General features: G+C 47.1%; 1 protein-coding gene across 10 annotated transcripts in view; it reads right to left on the minus strand.

The window, feature by feature from the left end:
- NAV2 (neuron navigator 2) overlaps window positions 1–20,075 on the minus strand; it is a 396,930-nt gene that overhangs the window by 241,530 nt on the left and 135,325 nt on the right. For 9 of the 10 annotated variants that reach the window (XM_041729744.1, XM_041729743.1, XM_041729751.1 and 6 more), the window contains exon 4: window positions 1,514–1,586. The exons of the other annotated variant lie outside the window; for it this stretch is intronic. In XM_041729744.1, the coding sequence (XP_041585678.1) occupies window positions 1,514–1,586 (73 nt within the window). The remainder of the gene's footprint in view (window positions 1–1,513; window positions 1,587–20,075) is intronic. 10 annotated transcript variants of the gene reach the window in all.

Here is a 20,075-nt window from a genome sequence, read left to right on the forward strand (position 1 = left end):
CAGAGTCCACATTCCAGAGTCCTTTGTGCTGAGCAGGACTCTGTGAAAGTCCCTACTGATGGCCTGCCAGGGGGCACGGCCTGGGGCCTGACGACTTCCCAGAAACCCGAGGCGTGTGTGCCTGTCACCCACCAGCCAGCGCAGGAACTCCGCCAGAAGGAAATGATGCTCCTCGAATGGGATTTTGCACCTCCCTACCTATGTGTGGAAACACCACACCAACCCCCCCACCCCCCCACCCAGCAATGTGCGTTCCATATGTCATTCAGCCCAGATCTCTGCTCCACAGTGGAGGGCCCCTCCCCAGGGGCAAAGGATTCCTCAAAGGACCTCCCCTCCCAGAGCCGGGGCTACCCAGCAGCAGCCTTGGAGACCTCTGGAAGCGGTGTGTCCACCCCCGACCTGGGACAGGCCCGGCACCTGAGAGGTCGCCGCATTCAGACGTGACACGCCTACGAGGCACCAACGGTAGCCACCCGCCCCCAGTACCGTCCAGTACCGTCCACACAGCCGGGAACACCAAGCTGGCAGCGGCGAGGAACGGGCCCCAGGCGGACCGCACTGGCCCACTTACCTGTTCCGCTGGGCTGTTTCCTCCCTCACTGGCCCCCCTGTCCCCCCCTGACCACCTGAGTCGCTGCTAATAGGCATCTTTTCAACAAGCAGCCTCGCTAGGGAAAGGTGGTGTCATGTGAGGCCCAAACTGCTTTACCTGTTCTGGGACAACTGGAGGCAGGTGCAGCCTAATGAGCCTGGGAGGATGCCGGGGCCTGTGGCAGCTCCTGAGCTGGCAGCTGCTGGTATTTACAAACAGGAGAGAGCACAGAAGATTCCAGGGCGAGATGCTGCCTGAGGCGGCTGAGAATTCGGACCAGCCATCTCCAGACCAATAGTTAATTGAATAGCAAACCACCAGCACACGCTAATGTGCTAATTAGCCACCCAATTGGAGTTAATTAAAAACTAATCAGGATGTCAAAACGTAGCCTCTCATTAATACATCACGTGTTTTCTTTCTTTTTATTTATTTTTTTTTTTCTTTTTGAGCTAGGAAAAGTGCTGCTTCTTCTAATAAAAGTAAGAGATAAGGATTCGGCATTTTTCCCTGGGAACTGTACAACTTAAATATGTGCTGTGGCTAAGCGTTCTCTCTCCCACAGATAAGGCCTGGCTTGATAATTAACTGAATTGCTAGCCGGGTGAATCGAATCGGCGTTGTTGGATTAAGCTCTCCTCAAGAGCAGCAGCTCCATTTCCAGGACTCTCTCCCTCAGTCTCTCGCAGACGTGGCCAGCATGGTTGAACCTACATTCCTGGAGTGATTCTTTACGTGTCAGAAAGTTGGCATCCTCGAGTCTAGACAGGCCTCGAGCAGCCTTAAAACCAGGAAGAAAACCAAACCAGAAGAGCCCACCAGCACCCCTGGGCTTAACTGTATTAAAGGCATCAGTAAGGAACAGGTGAGCATTTCTAACGATGAAAAGGCAGCTTTATGACAAGTGTTCTGACTCACCTTCTGCAGACAGCCCCTGGATGTTTATTCCCTTAGCTGCCAGGAAATTCAAGCAGGCATCTATGTTTTCAATCTGGGAAAAGAAAAAAAAAAAAAAAACAACAACAACAACATACACTCAATCAATGTTCAGCCTTCTCCAGAGCCACCTTTTATCAGGAACAAAGGGCGATGTCAGAGAGAGGGTTCATTGTGCATTTGCTAAGGTTCCCAACGACGAAAAAGGACGTGTGAACGGCAGATGGATGGATGGATGGGTGCAGGTCAGGACTCTTTGTCTGTACTTGCACAGGAAAAAGTTACCTAATATCCCAACCACACAGCTCCAGAAGTCAAGGCCCTGGCTTGCTCATGGCTGCCAAAAATAACCAGAGTGGAATGAGAGAGCCTATGTGCACCACTGTCACTAGAACCATCCTGAAAATTTGAGCAGCTGCCAGAAAAATGGAGGTGGGGACGAAGGGGACAGTAGACCCACCCGACCACTGGCAGCTGGGAGAAATTTCCAGTACCAAGGAGGCACGCCATCAAATGTGAGACAGCGAACAGGGGTTTCAGCAGGGCTCTGGGCCGCATTTTCTCACAAAATTCTCAGGAAGGCAGGCATTGCAGATGACAAGGGAGGGCTGTGGCCTCAATGAGCCCCTCTGCCCTTTATGTTTTCTGCAACAACAAGGAACCCACCTGCCAGAGGCTGGGAGGCCTCCAGGCTTGCCAGGGCTGATGCCACAGCCAAGGGCAAGCAAATGTCCATCCCTCGGGAAAGAACAATTAGGTCATTCCCAAAGGTCTGATTTGACTTCACTTGTCAGGACTAATGATTTTTTGGTCTACAGGAAAATGTTCAGGCTCGATTAATGTCAACGGTGACCATAAATAAAAGAAACTGCTTTTGACCTGGCACAAGGATCTTTGAATTTCACACGGTTTGCATTTCACAGTGGAGACCCCCCTCCACTGCCCACCTGCCTTCCTAGGCTCTAGTCAGCATTCTTAGAAACTCAGACTGTGTTTAACCCTGAGACCACGCTCCGTCCCTCTCCCCAGGGGATATTCCGAAGAAGGCTACTTCCCAGCCACAGAGCAAAGCATCTAGGGTGTGACCTCTAATTTGAGTCCAGTCTGGCTCCGAAGCAGGCTTCCCGAAATGCATGTCCTCCTCCTCCATGTCCGGCATTCGCCTTCCCTGCTCCCAGTCTTCAGACCTCCCAAACACGAAGTTAGGCTGTGGGACACCCGAATAAAACTGATCTCATATTATAACACCCTCCTCCATGCTGAACCTGAGGTGGCTCCATCCTTGCAGCTTTCAGCACAGGTTCCCGCCTCTCTCCCAGCCTCCAGCTCACCCTCAAAGATGGGCATCCGGGAGACGTCTCCCCCCATTTCTACGAAAAGGGGCAAAATGCAATTTCCTGCAAACTAAAGAAATGCTGATATTACGAGTTATGCCTGCCACCATCGCAGAAAATCATTTCTTATAAAAGGGGAGGCAAGGGGGCACCTGGGTGGCTCAGTGGTTGAGTATCTGCCTTTGGCTCAGGTCATGATCCCAGGTTCTCAGGATCAAGCTCCCTGCAGGGAGCCTGCTTCTCCCTCTGCCTGTGTCTCTGCCTCTCTCTCTAATAAATAAGTAAAATCTTAAAAAAAAAAAAAAAAAAAAAAAAAAGGCAATCTTGTTTTGCTCCTCCCACCCCCACTTTTTTTTTTTTTTTTTTAAAGATTTTACTTATTTATTCCTGGGAGACACACAGAGGCAGAGACACAGGCAGAGGGAGAAGCAGGCTCCACGCAGGGAGCCCGATGTGGGACTCGATCTCGGGACTCCAGGATCACGCCCTGGACCGAAGGCAGGTGCCAAACTGCTGAGCCACCCAGGCTGCCCACAAGATTGCTTTTTAAGTCTTCCTTCCTTCCAAGCCAGAATGACTGACAGGGACAATCAGGTGCCACCAACATGGAAGGAAGGGGAAAGGAGGAAGAGAATGGCAGGAAGGGCCCCGGCCACTTCGTGGAAAGTGTTGCAAAGCAATCTGCTTACATTTGTAAGTAATCAAAATTACATCTCTAAATACTATTTCCCCCTGTTACAAAATCCCGCTTTGGAGAAAGAGAACTTTGAGTCCTGATTTCCTCTACTGGACACAACGGCAATGTACCCAAACCACACAAAAGCTTTGTTGCCTCCACAAAGAGGCACTGATACTTAAATCATGATAAAATTATAAAAATCTTCTACCTCCCCCCTTTTTTTTTCTTTGAATAGTCCTATCCTGCTTCTTCAGTAGATCTTGCACATGGCTGATAAGGGAGGTTTCGGCAATTACATCCCCGTGGGAATTGAGATAAAAAGCTGACCGCCCGGAATCTGTTAATGTAAAATCAAAAATAGTACACTTGGTATCTATCCTGGCAAGCGTCATGGAGGTGTGCTGACGTGGGTAGGTTAAGGTTTTTTCAACAGTGCAGCAGAGGGACATGGATTAAAAAAAAAAAAAAAAAAAAAAAAAGACATCCACCAACATATTTAAGAAAAGCTCTGCTTCTACTATAACATTGTAATTCTATAGAGATTCCTTCCAAGAAGCATAGTGCACATTCACTTGGCACATTCATGGGACATTCAATGCATATAATATCATTTAAAGAACATGGTAATTTCTTCCTGCAAGGCCAGCCCTTGGTTCCTTTCAATTTGGTCATCTACTGGGTTTTCTTTTAATGTTAAATTCTATTAAAGGAATAATTATAAATAGGCTGCCTAGACTACTTCTTCCTCCTGTTGCTTTTTTAAATCCCTATCATTCTTTCAAAGAATTTCATAATTTAGATCAGTTCTCCACAGGGCAGGGAGGGTGGGAGAGAAGGGGTAATGATCTTGCCACCCCAGGGGACACCTGGCTGGTAACATTCTGTGTTATCACAATGTTGGGAGGGCGTGCTACTGGCATCTAGCAGCTAGAGAGGTCAAGGATGATGGTGAACATCCTATGATGCACAGGACTGCCCTCCCCCTGCCCCAATAACAACGAAAAATCCTACCCAAAAGGTCAATAGTGCCAAGGTTGAGAAACCTGCGATTCTTTTCACCAATCAATATAACTGTGGAGATGTCGGCTCTGTTCCAGGCACCGCGCTTGATTCTTCTGACCGTGCTGGTGCAGAGTCCTCCTTCCTGTCCAGGAGCCCACATTTATATAACCCTTCTCCTTAGGGTCCACAGAGCCATCTGACACGCACACCAATCCCCGGGCATTTCAGGGAGAATCAGGGCATTAAGCAAAAGAAGCATCAGGATATTCCTTCATTAAGTGAAGAGAGAAGGCCTAAGGGCACCAAGAATGCTTTCTCCTAAAGAGGAGATGAAACAGGGAGCAGTATCTGGATGGTCGGATTGCACTCCTGGAATATGTTAAAACCAAAAATAAGACCTTGGGTCATCATTTAAGAGACGATTCATAAGCCCATCAAGCGCCTTGAATTTTTTTCCTCTACTATGATTTCTCTGCTCACAGAAGGAGTTCAAAAAACATTCCTCAAGTCTCAAATCCACTCTTTAATAATGTTCCATTAAGGTTAAAAATCACTCCTGACAAGGCTGCTGAGACCCACGCTCTTTTCATCTGCACCCCGGGAAGAGAGCAGGGCTGGGAAGCAGAATAGGGTCAGATGTGGATTCCAACCTCCTGGCTTCACTTGGAATGAGATCAGAAGGGGAGAATGTTTCTTTGATCCAGCCTCTCTTGTGATCGAAATTCACCTTAAGGTTTTCTTCTAAGTACCATACAGGTGAACAATCAATCTGTCCCCCTGCACTGCTGAAACTGCCAACTGCCACCACACCTGGTGAGGGGAATGGCCGGGCCCCATTACAGCACAAGAGTGTCCTCTTGTCCATCTTTAATGAGGCCCGTGGCTCATGTGCTATCCAGACACACAGTGCGAGAGGCGGATCTGATTAAAGCTGGGAATGCAGAGTGATGGGAAAGGCTCTTAACCAGCAAAGTATGTAAATACGACCAAAGTTGTTCATTAACACATAGCAGCCAATATAAACTACTTTCCAAAATTAGCCGAAAAAAATCTGTGCAAAGCCTGACATTCCAGTGTTGCCGAGGGGTGGTGGGAGCTGTACTTTGAGCTGGGGGAGAAAGCTGTTCCAGTAGTTGCTGCCACAGAAATGGGTCCAAGAGCTTGGAGGGAGTTCTCGGAGTTTCAGCTGGGCGGGGGGGGGGGAGGCCCAGAGGTAGGACCACCATGTGGCGTGGCTTGGGGTCCCTGGGAGCAGAACGGGGCTGCATGAAGGCATGGGTGGAGTAAGGGGACCAACCAAGATCAAGGCGCACTTCCGTCGTCTTCCCTTGGTTTGGGGCCATGTGTGGCCTCCACCGTGCACAGTCAGTGACGATCCAGGAGGAAAAGGCAACAGTGAAGGCTCTCTCCCAGTCTCAGCTGAGATCTCCATCCCAAAGTTGGATGGTTTCTCAACAATCTCTGAACTTGAGACTAGGAGGGCAACTTCCACCGACTGTGTGTGTTGTAGCCTTTGCTTCCCACATCCAAGAGCACATCTCCACCCCAGGACAGCCAGAAAGCAAGGAAAATCAAAACAAACACCAAACAACTGGAAAGAGAATGGGAGGGATAGGAAGCAAATGGAAAACTTCACATTTCAACCACGATTAAGGCTGGACTGGGTCGCATGATAAAGTAAAATATGCAAACCTCGGAAGAACGGCTGTATATCTCCTCTGTAGCTTAGAGACTGATCAAATACCATCTGTTGTGGCAGTTGTCATGGCAGCATTTTTCTCTGAATACCAGTGTAGCTGAGTGCAAAGCACACAAAAATGATTAATGCAAACTAAGGCCACCTCTATGGGCGGTAGGTACCTGGGCCAAGGGGAAGATGGGGCTCCAGGCATGCAGGTAAATGGGGTGCTAGTTTTCATGAGTTAAGACTTTCTCACCAAGTCCCTTGGAGATCTCCATCCTGGGAGGAAAGGCAAACAGTAGCTGCATTAAAGTCAGGCACAGCTACAATTTTTTTTTTAAATGATACCTAGAGAGATGCCTAAAGCCTCAGCAATGGTGGACCTAGACCCCGGACAAGGCTGACCAAGAACGTGAGAGTTCTGCGCACTGTAAAAGCACAGTGCAGCTTCTTCATGAGCCTCATACATCAGTTCAAACAACTTCCATCCAGGAGTGTGACCCTCATGCCTGATACTGCTATTTGTCAACAAAAATCATCATTCGTTCATTCTTTTACCCATTCCTTGACCCATATCAACTGAGCACCTGCTGGGTACACGGTGGTGTTTAATCCCTAACCTCACAGAAGGGGACAGTTTAACACTGGGGACTGGGCATAAGTCAATAATGCACAAGGGAGGACAGACAACATCTGTCAGGTACTAGTCCTGATCTAGCCAGGGGATTGCAGGAGGAGGGGGTTGGGTTTTTTTTTTTAAGATTTTATTTATTTATTCATGAGAGACACAGAGAGCGAGGCAGAGACACAGGCAGAGGGAGAAGCAGGCTCCATACAGGGAGCCTGATGTGGGACTCGATCCCAGGACCCAGGTCACGCCCTGAGCTGAAGGCAGACGCTCAACCGCTGAGCCACCCAGGCTTCCCCCCACCCCCCATTTTTTTTTTTTAAGGATGGATAAAAATTTCTTAAGGAAGAGAGAGCATGCTGGTTCAAAGAGGCAGGGCTTTTGGTTCACCTATTCACTGATATAGTGCCAGCTATGTACTCCTCACTGGACACTCAAGATTTGTTGCTTGAAGGGGAATTTGAGCTGAGACCTAAGAGTTAGCTGGATACTGAAAGTGGGGAGAAAAAAGTACACCCAACCTAAACCTAGGTTAGTAAAGTAAACCTAGGTTAGGTTTACTAACCTAAAGCTTAAAAGATTCCACGCAGGATGTAGCATACAACGTTCTGGCAACCAACAGAGTCAAAATGCTGGGAGGACAGCAGGCAGAGAAGACGAGCTAGGAGATAGGATGCTGAGCAAGAGCGGAGGGCTGGCCACACCAGGCCACATCCAAGAGCTCACAGCAGAGAAAAGGCAACGGTCCTTCCAGTTCTTATGGAGGAACAGTACTACCTCCCCAACCATCACCAGGATGACAGAAGTCAGGCCAAGCCCTTCCAATCTGAAAGCTTGAGGACAGGCTATTTCGCGTCAGGGATGGCTCAAGAGGGGTCCTTGAAGTGGGGGCTTCAGTGACCACTGGGCTGGGCATAGAGACAGGGAGGGATGGGAAGGGAAGGTCAGCATCGGTGGTCACATGTACTAGGAACGTCTGCTTGCTAACCAACAGGCCTCCATGCCTTTCTCACTCCTTCCTCTGCCCCTTTCCAAAAATAAAAATAGAAAAGGGGTGGGGAGGGGAAGAAGTCCAATCATGAAACCAAACCAAAAAGCAAAATGAACTCTGGAGAAACGCCCTCCTAAATGCCTGTCTCATCTGTGTTGTCTCTTTCCTCTGCGTTCCTAGGCCATGACCTGGTGCAGGATTTGTCCAGCTGACTATTTTTTTTGGACACCTCTATCAGTGTTGGAGTCCAGTATCATCTCATGATCCCATGGCTCATGGGCCACAGCGTGGTTCTGGAGACACAGTCCCATGGAACTGAGCTGGTGGGGCCTGGCCATCATCTTAGGATACTCCAGAAACAAGGGATGCCTGGGTGGCTCAGTGGTTGAACATCTGCCTTTGGCTCAGGTCATGATCCTGGAATCCCAGGATGGAGTCCTGCATCGGGCTCCCTGGAGGGAGTTTGCTTCTCCTCCCTCTGCCTATGTCTCTGCCTCTCTATCTGTGTCTCTCATGAATAAATAAATAAAATCTAAAAAAAAAAAAAAAACACCCCAGAAGATACTCCAGAAACGAGGGAAATCTATATGGTGGCACATCAACTTCTCTTAGGTGGGGAGTTATTTAAGAGCATCTCTCCCTGTGAACCCTGTAAGTTGCTGCTTGCTTGGTTGATGCTCGATGCCCTCCTAGCCCAGTAGCACAAGGGGTTCCAGACCCTCTGTCCCATCTTTGGCCCTTCAGCACATCAGCTTTAGCTTTCGTGGCAGCTGTGAAACAGAAAGCTGAAGAATGTGGAACTCAGGGGCTGCATGGGGCTTCGGTCCCTGTGTCTGTTTCTCTTGCTGCTTCAATGCCTTGCCCGCCTCTTCTTTTGATTTGGCAACTTTATCCACCTTATTGTATATGATATTTATAACTTCAGCTTTCCAAGATGTTGTCAAGTGTTCTAAAAAAAAAAAAACTTTATAGGAGTCTCTCTGCTGCTATAGCAAATGGGTAAGTCCATATGGATAAAAAAAAAAAAAAAAAAAAAAAAAACCTCTTGCTAGAGGAGAAAAAAAATTGAAAACAAGAATCTCAAATTCCTCCAGTGACTATCTTTTTCCACTTTGCTTCCAAATGCTTAGAATATTTCATTTCCCTATTATATTCTGACTTCTCAATTTTTCCCTCGAGACAAAGAGAAATCTGGAAAGACAGGGGTAGCTAAAGTTCTAGAAATCAGTCCTTACTCTGGAGGCTCCCATAATGGGCCCTTTACAGTTGAGCTCTGTGGAGTATCCCCTTGGAGAGAGGATGGGGAAGTTCTACTGTGGATCTGCATGGTCAGAAAGGCCCAGCGGATGCCCCTGTGCGCATCCCTTCAGCATGCCGTCGCTAACATCATTTCCCCACTACAGTTTCAGAGTCATGCTGCCTAGCTTCCTAGTGCTCCCCACAAAGGGTCTGTTCCAAGTTGAGGCCTCCAAGTTAGGAGCTGGATACAAGTGCTACAGGGGAACAGATTAGGGCTAAGGAGTGGCATTCAGGGACAAACACAGGCTTTGGAGTCAGACAAATCCGGGTTCCAATCCTGATTCTGCCGTTGACTAAATTATGATCTCCATTAGGTTACCTCAGGGGCCTGACCTGTGGAACGGGCACTGCACCACCTATCACACCTGGTGGTGGTGGTCATTACGTGAGAGGATGCTTTATGTGTGGTGCTTTGCAAGTGCCCAATAACTGGCAGTGTTTGTTCCCGTGTTGCCATTTTTGACATGACATCCCTGGGCTATACTTCTGAGGCCACGACATGCCCAAAGCTATGTCTGGAGTTGGCCCCTGGCAAAGAGTTTGACGAGCTTACCTGGGCCACCTTGCATTTGCTCCTGGCTTTCCCCTCAAGCCCGGCTATCCAGGGCTCTGGGTGCTCTTCATCACCTAACGTCGGGCCTATGTCTCAGCAAGCCCGCTCTTGAAGAGATGGCAGTACACTAAATCACACCAGGGCAGAAGGACCACTACTGGCTTCCCATGGGTCACCTCTCCCACGGGTACCTGTATTCTATCACAATTATTGGGTGACAGTTATCTGTCAAAAGAATATGGGCTCTGGACTCCTCTTATCAGGTCTTTTCTGAAAGGAAGGAAGGCAGAAAGGAAGAAAGAGAGAGTGAGGGAGAGAGGAAGAAGAAGAAAGAAAGAAAAGAAAAAAAGCTGGAAGATCAATTTTTATGAAGTACATTGATTTTCATCTATTGGATTCTGGTTCCCACAGACTACCCGCAAGACCCAAGCAAAATTAGTAACCGCTTCGAGCCTCCAATTCATCTGGAACATAGGGATGTGGAGACCTATCTCAACAGAGATACTGAGGCATAGATGGTTGACCTGGGTCAAGGGTCTGGAACTTCACACAACCAGAGTTTTAAAAGACTCCTTCTTCATATAATTCCGTAACCGCAGAATAAGAGCGATCACCGGCCTCTCCTGCAAGTGAGGGATCATGTTGGAGTTGTGAGACACCCTGAGGCTCGCTGCATTACACGACACTAGTACGGCCTCTCTAGGAATGGGTTCCCTAGAGCTAGAATTAATTCACTTCAACTCTGCTAGAATCAGCACTTTCTGTCCCAAAAGATTTCTGGTCAAAATCTCTTTTACTTAGTTACATAAAAAACCCAAAGAAAACAGACAAATAGTTTCTTAAGAAGGAGCAAGGGTCTTTTGCAGAAAACCCTGCCTTTTCCTACAGAGAAGGGTACTGACTCGGATGCCAACTTCAACAAGGAAGCCCTGACTTCTGGCCCGCAAATGTGTGGCTGCCTCTTGAACCAACAGAGGAGAGCAGTGCCGTGGACGCTTGCTAGAGAATTGCACCCAAGGAACTAACTAAAACTTGGTAGCCCCAACCATTCTTTGATGAATAATGACCGATTACTCTCCTGCAGTCTTTCTCGGCTCTAGGGGAAGGGGAAAGCGAGGTGGGAAGCCAGCGTGGTCCTTCCTCACGCGGCACACCGCCTCTTACACAAAAGCAGACTTGAAGCAAGTATCTCCCCACTCGACACACAGGTCACAAACGTGGTAAGGGTTAACTCACACCTCTCAACTCACCAGCTCGAAAGCCTGACACTGACTCACTATGCTCACTATTTTTAATCTAGTTCTTTTTTTTTTATCTTTGCCGTATCTACATCCTTAAACCCATAAACCAACCACAAAGTCTTCAAGACGCAGACCAGAAACATAATACGGAACAAACCAGCAGATCCTTCATATACTTCTTGAATGCAGCAAATCCTCAGTTTTGGAAATGCCACTAGAATAGATCATTTTACCTGCAAAGCAAGTACATGTAAACGAATAGGGAAACGGGATCATTTGCAGACGAAGGGCAAGAGCCAGACTTGTCCACCAGTGCGGGGGCCGGTTCCCTTGTACCAGCCCGTGAAGGCAGTTCTGCGGTGCAGCCAGTTCCCCACGATCCGTAGCTAGGGTTCTTCTGGGTTGCTCGTGAGCAGTCAGTCCGTGGGTTTCGACCCTGCAATTCCAAGGATAGCCTGCACGCAAGTGCAAGACACACCCTGGCAGCACCACCAGCCAAGAAAGCAAAGCCAAGCACAGTGCCTTACTACTCAGTTCAGAATCCTGCAAGACTTTGCCCTCCCGCCAGTGAAGGCTGCGACGAAGGCATCTGCTCTGTCGTCCTGTGCCTGCATCTATCACCCTGTAGTGCTCTTTTCTGCAGGAGATGTAATTCAAAACTTGCCCTTCCCTGTCCACTCCAAGTCCAGATGCTGCTAGCAATTAGTGGGTTATTATTATATATATATTTTATATATATAATATTATATGCCAGGCACACTACTATAGCACCTTTTGTATGTATACATTACCTCAATCTATTTCTTTTTTTTTTTTTAATTTTTAAAAAGCTATTAGGTATGGCTACAGATGGAGCCTGAACTCTAGACCGCCCTGGTGATGATTAACACATAATTTGGGAGCTTTTGCAAGTGGTACACAAAATATACCAAGAACCTAGATTTGATTAATAGTTACAGATTCTAAAATTTGTGACCTAAGCGAAGTGCCACATGCCAGCCTACCAGAAATCATGTTATCCAAAATTACAAATGCTATGAATAATTAAAATAATTCTCAACTCTGTTCACTGCCATAGGCAGGGAATGTCAGAGACGCAAAACCCACCGGAAGAAGAGAACAGACTAGACAAGGAAGGTCTCTATTACAGGATATCCTTGAGCTTTCCAAGGCTACAAGATATCTAATGCACCTGGGAAGAAACAGTGGACAATTTTTAACTTGTCATATAATGCTAATCTCTGTTACTATTTCTGTCCTTGTCAAGTATTCCATTGAACCGGGTAGGATTGCAATTTTTGGAGGTAAAAAAAAATGGTTAAATATTGGGTCTTTCATACAATTCTATTCTATATTATTAGGAAAATACACTCCCCCTAAAGGTTAAAATTAAACTGTTGGGTGACTATAAAAATGGAGCACTTTAGAGCTAGTCATAAATAAAGTACCAGTACATCTGAAGCTCAGAATAAAATCTCCACAAGTCTCTCTGAAAGGAGTCTCACAAGACAGGGGGGTAAACATCAAGTCAAAAGAAACACGCCAGCTGCAGGCTAACCCTTAAAAGGCACTTTGCTTTAGAGCTTCTTCCACTGCAGGATCCCCTTCGAGAAGCAGAACGGGGCCGGGAAAGGCTTTAATTCCCATCTGATTTCTCTCAGAATCTCCCAGCAAAGGGAGCTAGTTACCCTTCACAACAGGGAAGGGAATCCAGGCTGCATGTCCTCCTCCTCTCGTCTTCCTCCTCCTTCAGAGGAAATGTGTGAGAAAGAGGAGGTTTTTGCCACCAGCTTCCATCTTCTCCTGCAGATAAAGCTCATGTCAAAGTGTTGTCATCTGCATCGTGACTGGAGCCATTACTAAGAGGAGATTTTACCCTCCCAGAGAGAGGGATTAGGGATGGCACAGAACCAGAGGGGAAGCCTGTGGATTTCTCGGCTCCTTGGCTATCCCAGGGTAAGGCCCTTGACTTCCCTAAGCTTCAGTTTTCCTTTCAGAGAAATAGGGATAATTATCCCTTTCCCGAAAGCCTTACAGAGTACCTTCCAAGAAACCAATACCTACATGTTTAGAAAACGTGAAACACTGGGACAAATTCTTTGGCAAACATTATTATTTCAGTTCATTTTCACCAGTAGGTGAGGTAAACACTATCACTGTTTTCCAAATGGGGAAATGGAGGCACAGGGTACTAAAGTGACCTCCTAAAACTGTAGTTACTAAATAAATGGTAGAGGTGGAATTGGAACAACTTAATGGAAAGAGGTTTAAAGCTGTGAAGCCCTCTACAAACATGGAAGGTTAACCACCAAATGGCAAGAGCTTCACTATTGTTCTGGACCACTCTGTTTGGTCACCTCCCCTACCCTGGGGGCTTAGGCTGACCCTGTGACCATGTGACCAGGTGAATAATGGGTCCCTCCAAACCAAATCCCATCTTCCTATCAAAAGGACAAAGGACACTTCATAGAGGAAGGAGCTGGCTTTTCCCACTTTCTCCCATACATGTTTTGTGAGAGATATTTATGCCCTTTTCTAGTGTTTGAAATCTTCAGGAGCAGAAATGATTCATATAAACAATGATGGGCATTATTTTGAAGTCAAAATGCTCCCCCAACAAGGATCTTTCAAAGCCCCCTAGGCCAGTGCTTAGGGTCCCTGAGGAAGTTCATGACAATCATAAGAACACAATAGTTTGAGGATCACAAACCTCAATTGCATGTAAGGAATGAATAACAAAAGCTGTATGTAAGACCAGAGGGAATGGTGAGGAATAGGACAAATGCAGGGGGCGGCTGCTGGCTGTTTTAGCCAATTGTGGCCTGAGGAGTGCCAACCCAGCACTAACAGATCATCAGGTCTTTTCTGAGAGGAAGGAAGGCAGAAAGGAAGAAAGAGTGAGGGAGAGAGGAAGAAGAAGAAAGAAAGAAAAGAAAAAAGCTGGAAGATCAATTTTTATGAAGTACATTGATTTTCATCTATTGGCATTGACTCAGTTTTTTTTTTTTTTTTTTTTTTTTTTTTTCAGTTTTTATTCTAGTTTTAAAAGGTCTTCTGGGACCTGACCTGAGCTTGTTGGTAAGCGACCTCCTCCCCTTGCTGGGGTTGAGCACACTGGCATGTACCTACTGACCAGTCCCCAACTCGAGGATGACCGGGCTTTAACCAAGTACAGAGAGGGAGTCCTTGCTCTGTTCTGCTTCTGGGGAAAAAACAACAACAACAACAACAACAAACAAACACACATACAAAAACACCCCTTTGATGCTAGGCTGAAACATAAGAACCGCATGAAGACATATGCACGGAGGTGGATCCAAGCATGAGGCCCAGATGGCTGTTCCATAAACCACAATCTACATGGTTATAAATCACCATCCGATTTCTCTTTTAGCTCAGGAAGATGTGTAGCTATTCTCCCTCCGCTTATGCTCACGTTTGCTAAGTTCCTTAACCTTACTGAGCACCACCAGTGCCTCCCAAGGCAGGTGTGCCGAGCGCTTCTTTAGTGAATACGCACGGAGCATCTACCAGGTGCCAGGCCATATGGGCACAGCGACAGATGCAACATCGCCCTCAAAGACGTTAATGTCTACTGAGATACAGGCAGCGAAGGACAATGTGCTAAAGGATTATCGCTTCAATTTTTCAATAGAGGAACACACGGGTCACACAGGTTAAGTGAGCTAGAAGGGACACAGAACACATTCGCAGACTCCAAGACCATGGCCATGTGCACGATTCAGATCTTATCCACTCAGAGCTCACTACAGTTCTCGGGCAGGAGGATGTCTAAAGCATCTTAACCTTCCCAAAAAGGCAAACCGACTCATTCAAAATCCTTAAATTTAAATAAACCCTTCAGAGATCCTGTTAATTTTTAAAATTTTAAACAACTTTGCCAGCTAATTTATGTTTACCTGTATGTTTTCACAGGCAGAGCCCAAAAGAGGCTTTTTGTACTTGGCTTGAAGACAACCTTTGACAGAGTGTGGTCACCAGACCAGCAGCATCGGCATCCCCACCCAAGATTTGCTCGTGAAAAATGCAAATACTCCAGCTCCACCCCAGGCCTACTGAATCAGCAGCTCTGGAAGTGGGGCCCAGCACTGTTGGGACAAGCTCTCCAGGTGACTTCCCTGTGCACTCAGAAGCGAGCAGCACTGCCCCGGGAGGCCTTGCCAAACCAAACACTACTTCCTTCATCAATAAAAATAACCTGCTATAAGGGGGTCTTTTCGACATGCCTTTGTAACTCAGTTAAAATATAAAATAGTGAGAGAAGATTCGAGAGAATTTCTTGGCTGAGGACCACTCAAGTTTATTTATAGCGTTGAAAAATACAAAATACATATCCCATATGTGACGTATTAAAATTTGAGGGGTAACATCCCCCTCACTCTCTGGGAAAGCTCCTGACCAGTTGGGCCATTAATTGTTTAGCTCATCCATCTAAGAAACATGAGCCGAGCACTTCCAATGTACCTAGCACCATGCCAGGTGCTGGGAACACGGAGATTTTTATTGAACCCAAAAATGAAACACACACTATACATATTACAAAGCTTTGATGTTAATAAAATATGATAAACATCTCAATATTTGTTTAAACATATTAGTAACAAGACAGACACGCACCAGTTGGGGAATGCAGTCCCTACTCATCAGTGTATGTTCACGAAGAGGTCAGGAATACCTGGAGCCCAACTTGTGATTGGCACCTGTGGCTCCCGAGACAACTTAGTGCCTGAAGTGACCCATGATATGGCTGCACGGTGCTGGAAACTTACTGTGGGGTCCCTTCTCCCCCTACCTTCCTACAGTAGCCTGCTTCGAATTTAGCACAAACTTCATTCTCAAGTGTCCTAATGATGGAAGCAACTTCTGGTCAACTCCGAAATCCAAGGGGCTTGTAGGAGCAGCATGAGCCTCCGCTAGAAACTCCAACAGCTTACTGTCTAATGCAGCAAGAATTATTTTGGTTGAATCCCAGAGAGTATTAGTTTCCTACTTCGGCTGTCACAAGTGACCAAAATGTAGTGGCTTAAAGCAATCTGAAATTATCTTGTAGTTCCAGAGGAAAATCAGTCTCGGGGAGCTACAATAAATGAGTTGGCCAGCTGTACCCTTTCTGGAGGCTCTAGGGAAGAATCGGTTTCCTTCTCTTTTCTAGCTTGTAGAGGCCACCTGCGTGCCTTGGTTCACGGCCCCTTCTAACATCTTCAGAGCCAGAGAACAGCATCTTCCAATCTCTTGCCTCCCACTCCCACAGTCACATGTCCTTGTCAACCTTAGAAGGATTCTGGTGATCACACTGGGCCTGCCCAGATAATCCAGGATAAGCTTCCTATCTCAAAACCCTTAATTTAGTCACACCTGCACAGGCCCTTTTGTTACATAAGATAACATACTCACACAAGTTTGTAAGATTAGTATGTGGACACCTTTGGCGGGTCCACTGCTCAGCCTACCACATTGGGTGCCTACTTCGAGTATGAAAAAAACCTTTCAATGCACAATAGTTAGGATATACATGACTCATAAGCAGAGAAGGGAATGAACAGCTAACGTGCTCTCTCTCTATGAGCCAGTATGATACCAGGTGCTTATTATGCCATCGCTCACCGGTCCCCGGCAGGGATCCTGGGAGGCAGCTTCCAGTATCATCTCCCTCTCACAACTGAGGGAAGGCTCAGATTGAGTAACCTGCCCAACACACATGGCCCGGGATGGGAGACCCAGGTCTGGCTGATTCTAATCGTCATCTTCTTCCTCAAACCAAATCTCCTTCCCAGGAAGAAAGGCCTCATCCCCGGGCTCCACCCACACCTGTAGAAGGGCCAGTATTACAGATATAATGCTTGTACCTCCAGGTCACAGTCCATCTCTTCTCTTCTTTAGTTTCCTTATACATAATGGAGCCTAGCAGTTAAGGGAATAGACTCCAGAGCCAGACTTCATATCCCAGCTTGTCGCTTATTAGTTGTCTGACCTCATGCTCATTACTAAACCTCTGTTTCCTCATCTGTGAAATGGAAATAAAGGTAACTGCTCTCCCAGGATTTTATGAAGATAAAAATCTGTCATTGCAGGTGTCTAAAGCATCACCCGGTTATAAGTCTATGAGATATGTGCTTGCTATTCTTCCGTAAGACTGAGTCTGAGACAAAGGCAATAACCCCAGGCTCTACAGCGTGAGGGGAAGAGGAGAGATTCTCTAACATGACTTATATTTAGCCCCTAGCAGAGCGCAGCAAATGGCATCAGGCTCTAAGGTCTCCATACCATTCATTCAATGGAATGAACAAGATCTACTTCTCTTTCTATGAGAATAAAAGGAGTTAAAACATGTAAAGCACTTATCTTTTTTGTTTAGATTTTTATTTATGGATTTACTTAGAGAGAGAGAGAGAGAGAGAGAGAGACCTTGAGCAGGGGGTTAAAGCAGAGGGAGAGAGAGAAGCAGACTCCCCGCTGAACAGCTAACCTGATGCGGGGCTCAATCCCAGGACCCCAAGATCTTGACCTGACCCCAACGTGGACACTTAACTGACCAAGCCATCCAGGTGCCCCAAGTACTTAACCATTTTTACTATCAATGTCAGTAATCTCTGGTGGTTGTAAGGATGCCTAAAAATGCTTATCTCAAGCAACATTAAAGAACTCAGTAAACTAAAAATTAACTATACTGACTAGGGTTCTCTGGATAAACCAAGAAAAAAAGGAATTAAGAGAAGGAAAGATACTTCTAGGAAAATGCTAAGGAACTTCCAGTACCCAAATCACAGACATAGATAAGATGTGACAATGTATACTACAGTCCTGTAGTCACATGGATAAGTCCAGGCCAGCTCCCTTCTTGGTCCTTCTTGGTCCTTCCAGCCATCCGTCTGCCCATCCATCCCACATTTATTAAACACCTACTAGGTGCCAGTCATCTAAGTATACCCTATGTTAGGATACTCAGGTGAAAGACATGGCATCTCCCTCAAGAAGACAGTTCAGCAGACAACCACAAGGGACTGCTATGAGAAACGCAAACACAGAATATCAGGGGAAACAGAAGACAACAGGTACCTAATTATCTCAACCACTTGAGATGACAATTGACCTGAAGATGAAAGGTCACATTATCCAGGTGGGACAATCATCAGCTCTTCCAGGCAGCCTGGACAGCATGTAGCTAAGTACAGAGACAGGAGTACACAGCCTCTTTGGGGGTCCCCCATGTTCTAGTATGCCTGGGGTAGAGAGTGGCCCAGCGGCCAAGAAATGATGGTAACTGGGTTGTGAAGGACCTTTGAGTGAGTGTTCAAGAGTATGGAAAGGGAAGTGTATAGCCCACAACAGTTTAAACAGGGGTGTGGCCAAAGAGGCAGAGAGATAGACATGGGTGTTGCCTCCATGTTGAAAGGGACTATGGGCCCAACCATAAGCAGTGACAGGGGATGTGGCCCTGAGAGGGAAGTAGTGGATGCTTCCTGCTGAGCTCGGCTCTGGACTCTTTCCACTTTGCTTTAAATTCTAAGTGGCCTGTGGACTTTTTCCTCATTCCTTCTTGGTTCTGTAACATGTGTGTGCCCTTAGGGTGGTATAAAAATAGGCCCAGGGGCCTAGGGAAGAGGCTACTCAGCTGCCCAAGGATCTCAGGCACTCCCCGAGGCATGTGGCCTGCTCTCTCTCAGCTGTTGGGAGGGCTCAAGGTCACTGGGCCTGGAAACCTGATTCTGTTGCAGATGGCCTTTCCTTGGCCCAGGAAGCTCTGTGGAGAACACAGTGGGAGGTACCTGGCACCAGGGCTGTCCAGGGCCATCTCAAGAGGCTGCCTCTCACTAGGGGCCCCCCACTCCTTTTTCAGCTCTTGAGGTTCCATCAACAGGTCAACTCAGGCCCTTTCCAGAAATACTCAGTCTCCTCCCTTCTGCAGATTCTGCTGTATCCACAAAGGAAAAACAAGAGCAGGGGTTGGGGAGGTAGAAACTATTTTTATTACACCCCTTCTCTGCCACAGAAGTGAACACCACAGGCTCTTAAACTAGACAGGCCTGGGTTCGAGCTGCACGTCTGCTTCCTACGTTGAGTAATCTGGGACAAAAAAAGAGACGTTGTAAAGCCTCAGTCCCCGTGTGCAATTTTTTAGGGCAGGGGAAAAAAGGGATTCTGCTCATAGAATGTAAGTGTGAAAATCACTGCTCAGCCCTTCTCGTCTACAAGCAAACTCCTATTGTTTGGGGAACTCAGGAGCTCCCACGTCCCTGGGGACTCCTGGAAGGGCAGGGTAGGGGGCAGAGCTGTGCCCTAAGCAGCAGGGGTGCTGAACTTTGGGTCTCTGAAGCCCCAGGGGACTCATAACCTACTCAGGCTGTGTGCAAAATTCTGGGTGTGCATGATCTGGGGAGGAGAGGAAGGGCTGGGCTGCACTTAGCCTGGCACCTGGCACAACACAAACACTCGACAGGCCCTAGCTGTACTTTACCATCGTAATCAGTACTATCCATTCTTATCCCTTTCGTTGGCTCATTAGTACTACAAAAACTTTATGAGCTATGTATTACCAACCCCACTCTATAGAACAGGAAATAGAGCCCTCACAAAGTTAAATAACCAGCTCACAGCCACAGGATAGCAGAAAACGAAATTGAACTTAGCCTACATGGTTCCCAAGCCCAGCTGGCCCTCAATCTAGAAGCACTGCAGGAAGGGGGCACCTGGGTGGCTCAGTAGGTTGAGCATCCGACTCTTGGTTTCAGCTCAGGCCATGATCTCAGGGTCGTGAGATTGAGCTCCACCTTGGGCTCCACGCTCAGCTGGGAGTCTGCTTGAGGTTCTCCCCCTCCCCACTCCACCCCCTGTTCTCTTGCTCTCTAAAAATGAATAAATAAAATCTTTAATATAAAAAATAAAAGATAAAAAAAAAAAATACAAGCACAAGGGAAGAGGGCAGGGCGCTTGGAGAGCTCAGAAGTGGCTGTGCACTGGGAGGCCTCAGATGACCCCGGGCCTGAGACCAGGGACCAGAGGGATAAACAGGCCCGGGGCTTTCCGCTGAAAGGGCCGGCAGGCCTTGCTAACTTTGCACCTTCCTAGCGGCCACCAGAAAGCCAAGCCGTGTAAGATAACAATGATCAAAAAAGAA

Source organism: Vulpes lagopus, chromosome 15, assembly GCF_018345385.1.
Source record: "Vulpes lagopus strain Blue_001 chromosome 15, ASM1834538v1, whole genome shotgun sequence".
NCBI lineage: Eukaryota > Metazoa > Chordata > Mammalia > Carnivora > Canidae > Vulpes > Vulpes lagopus.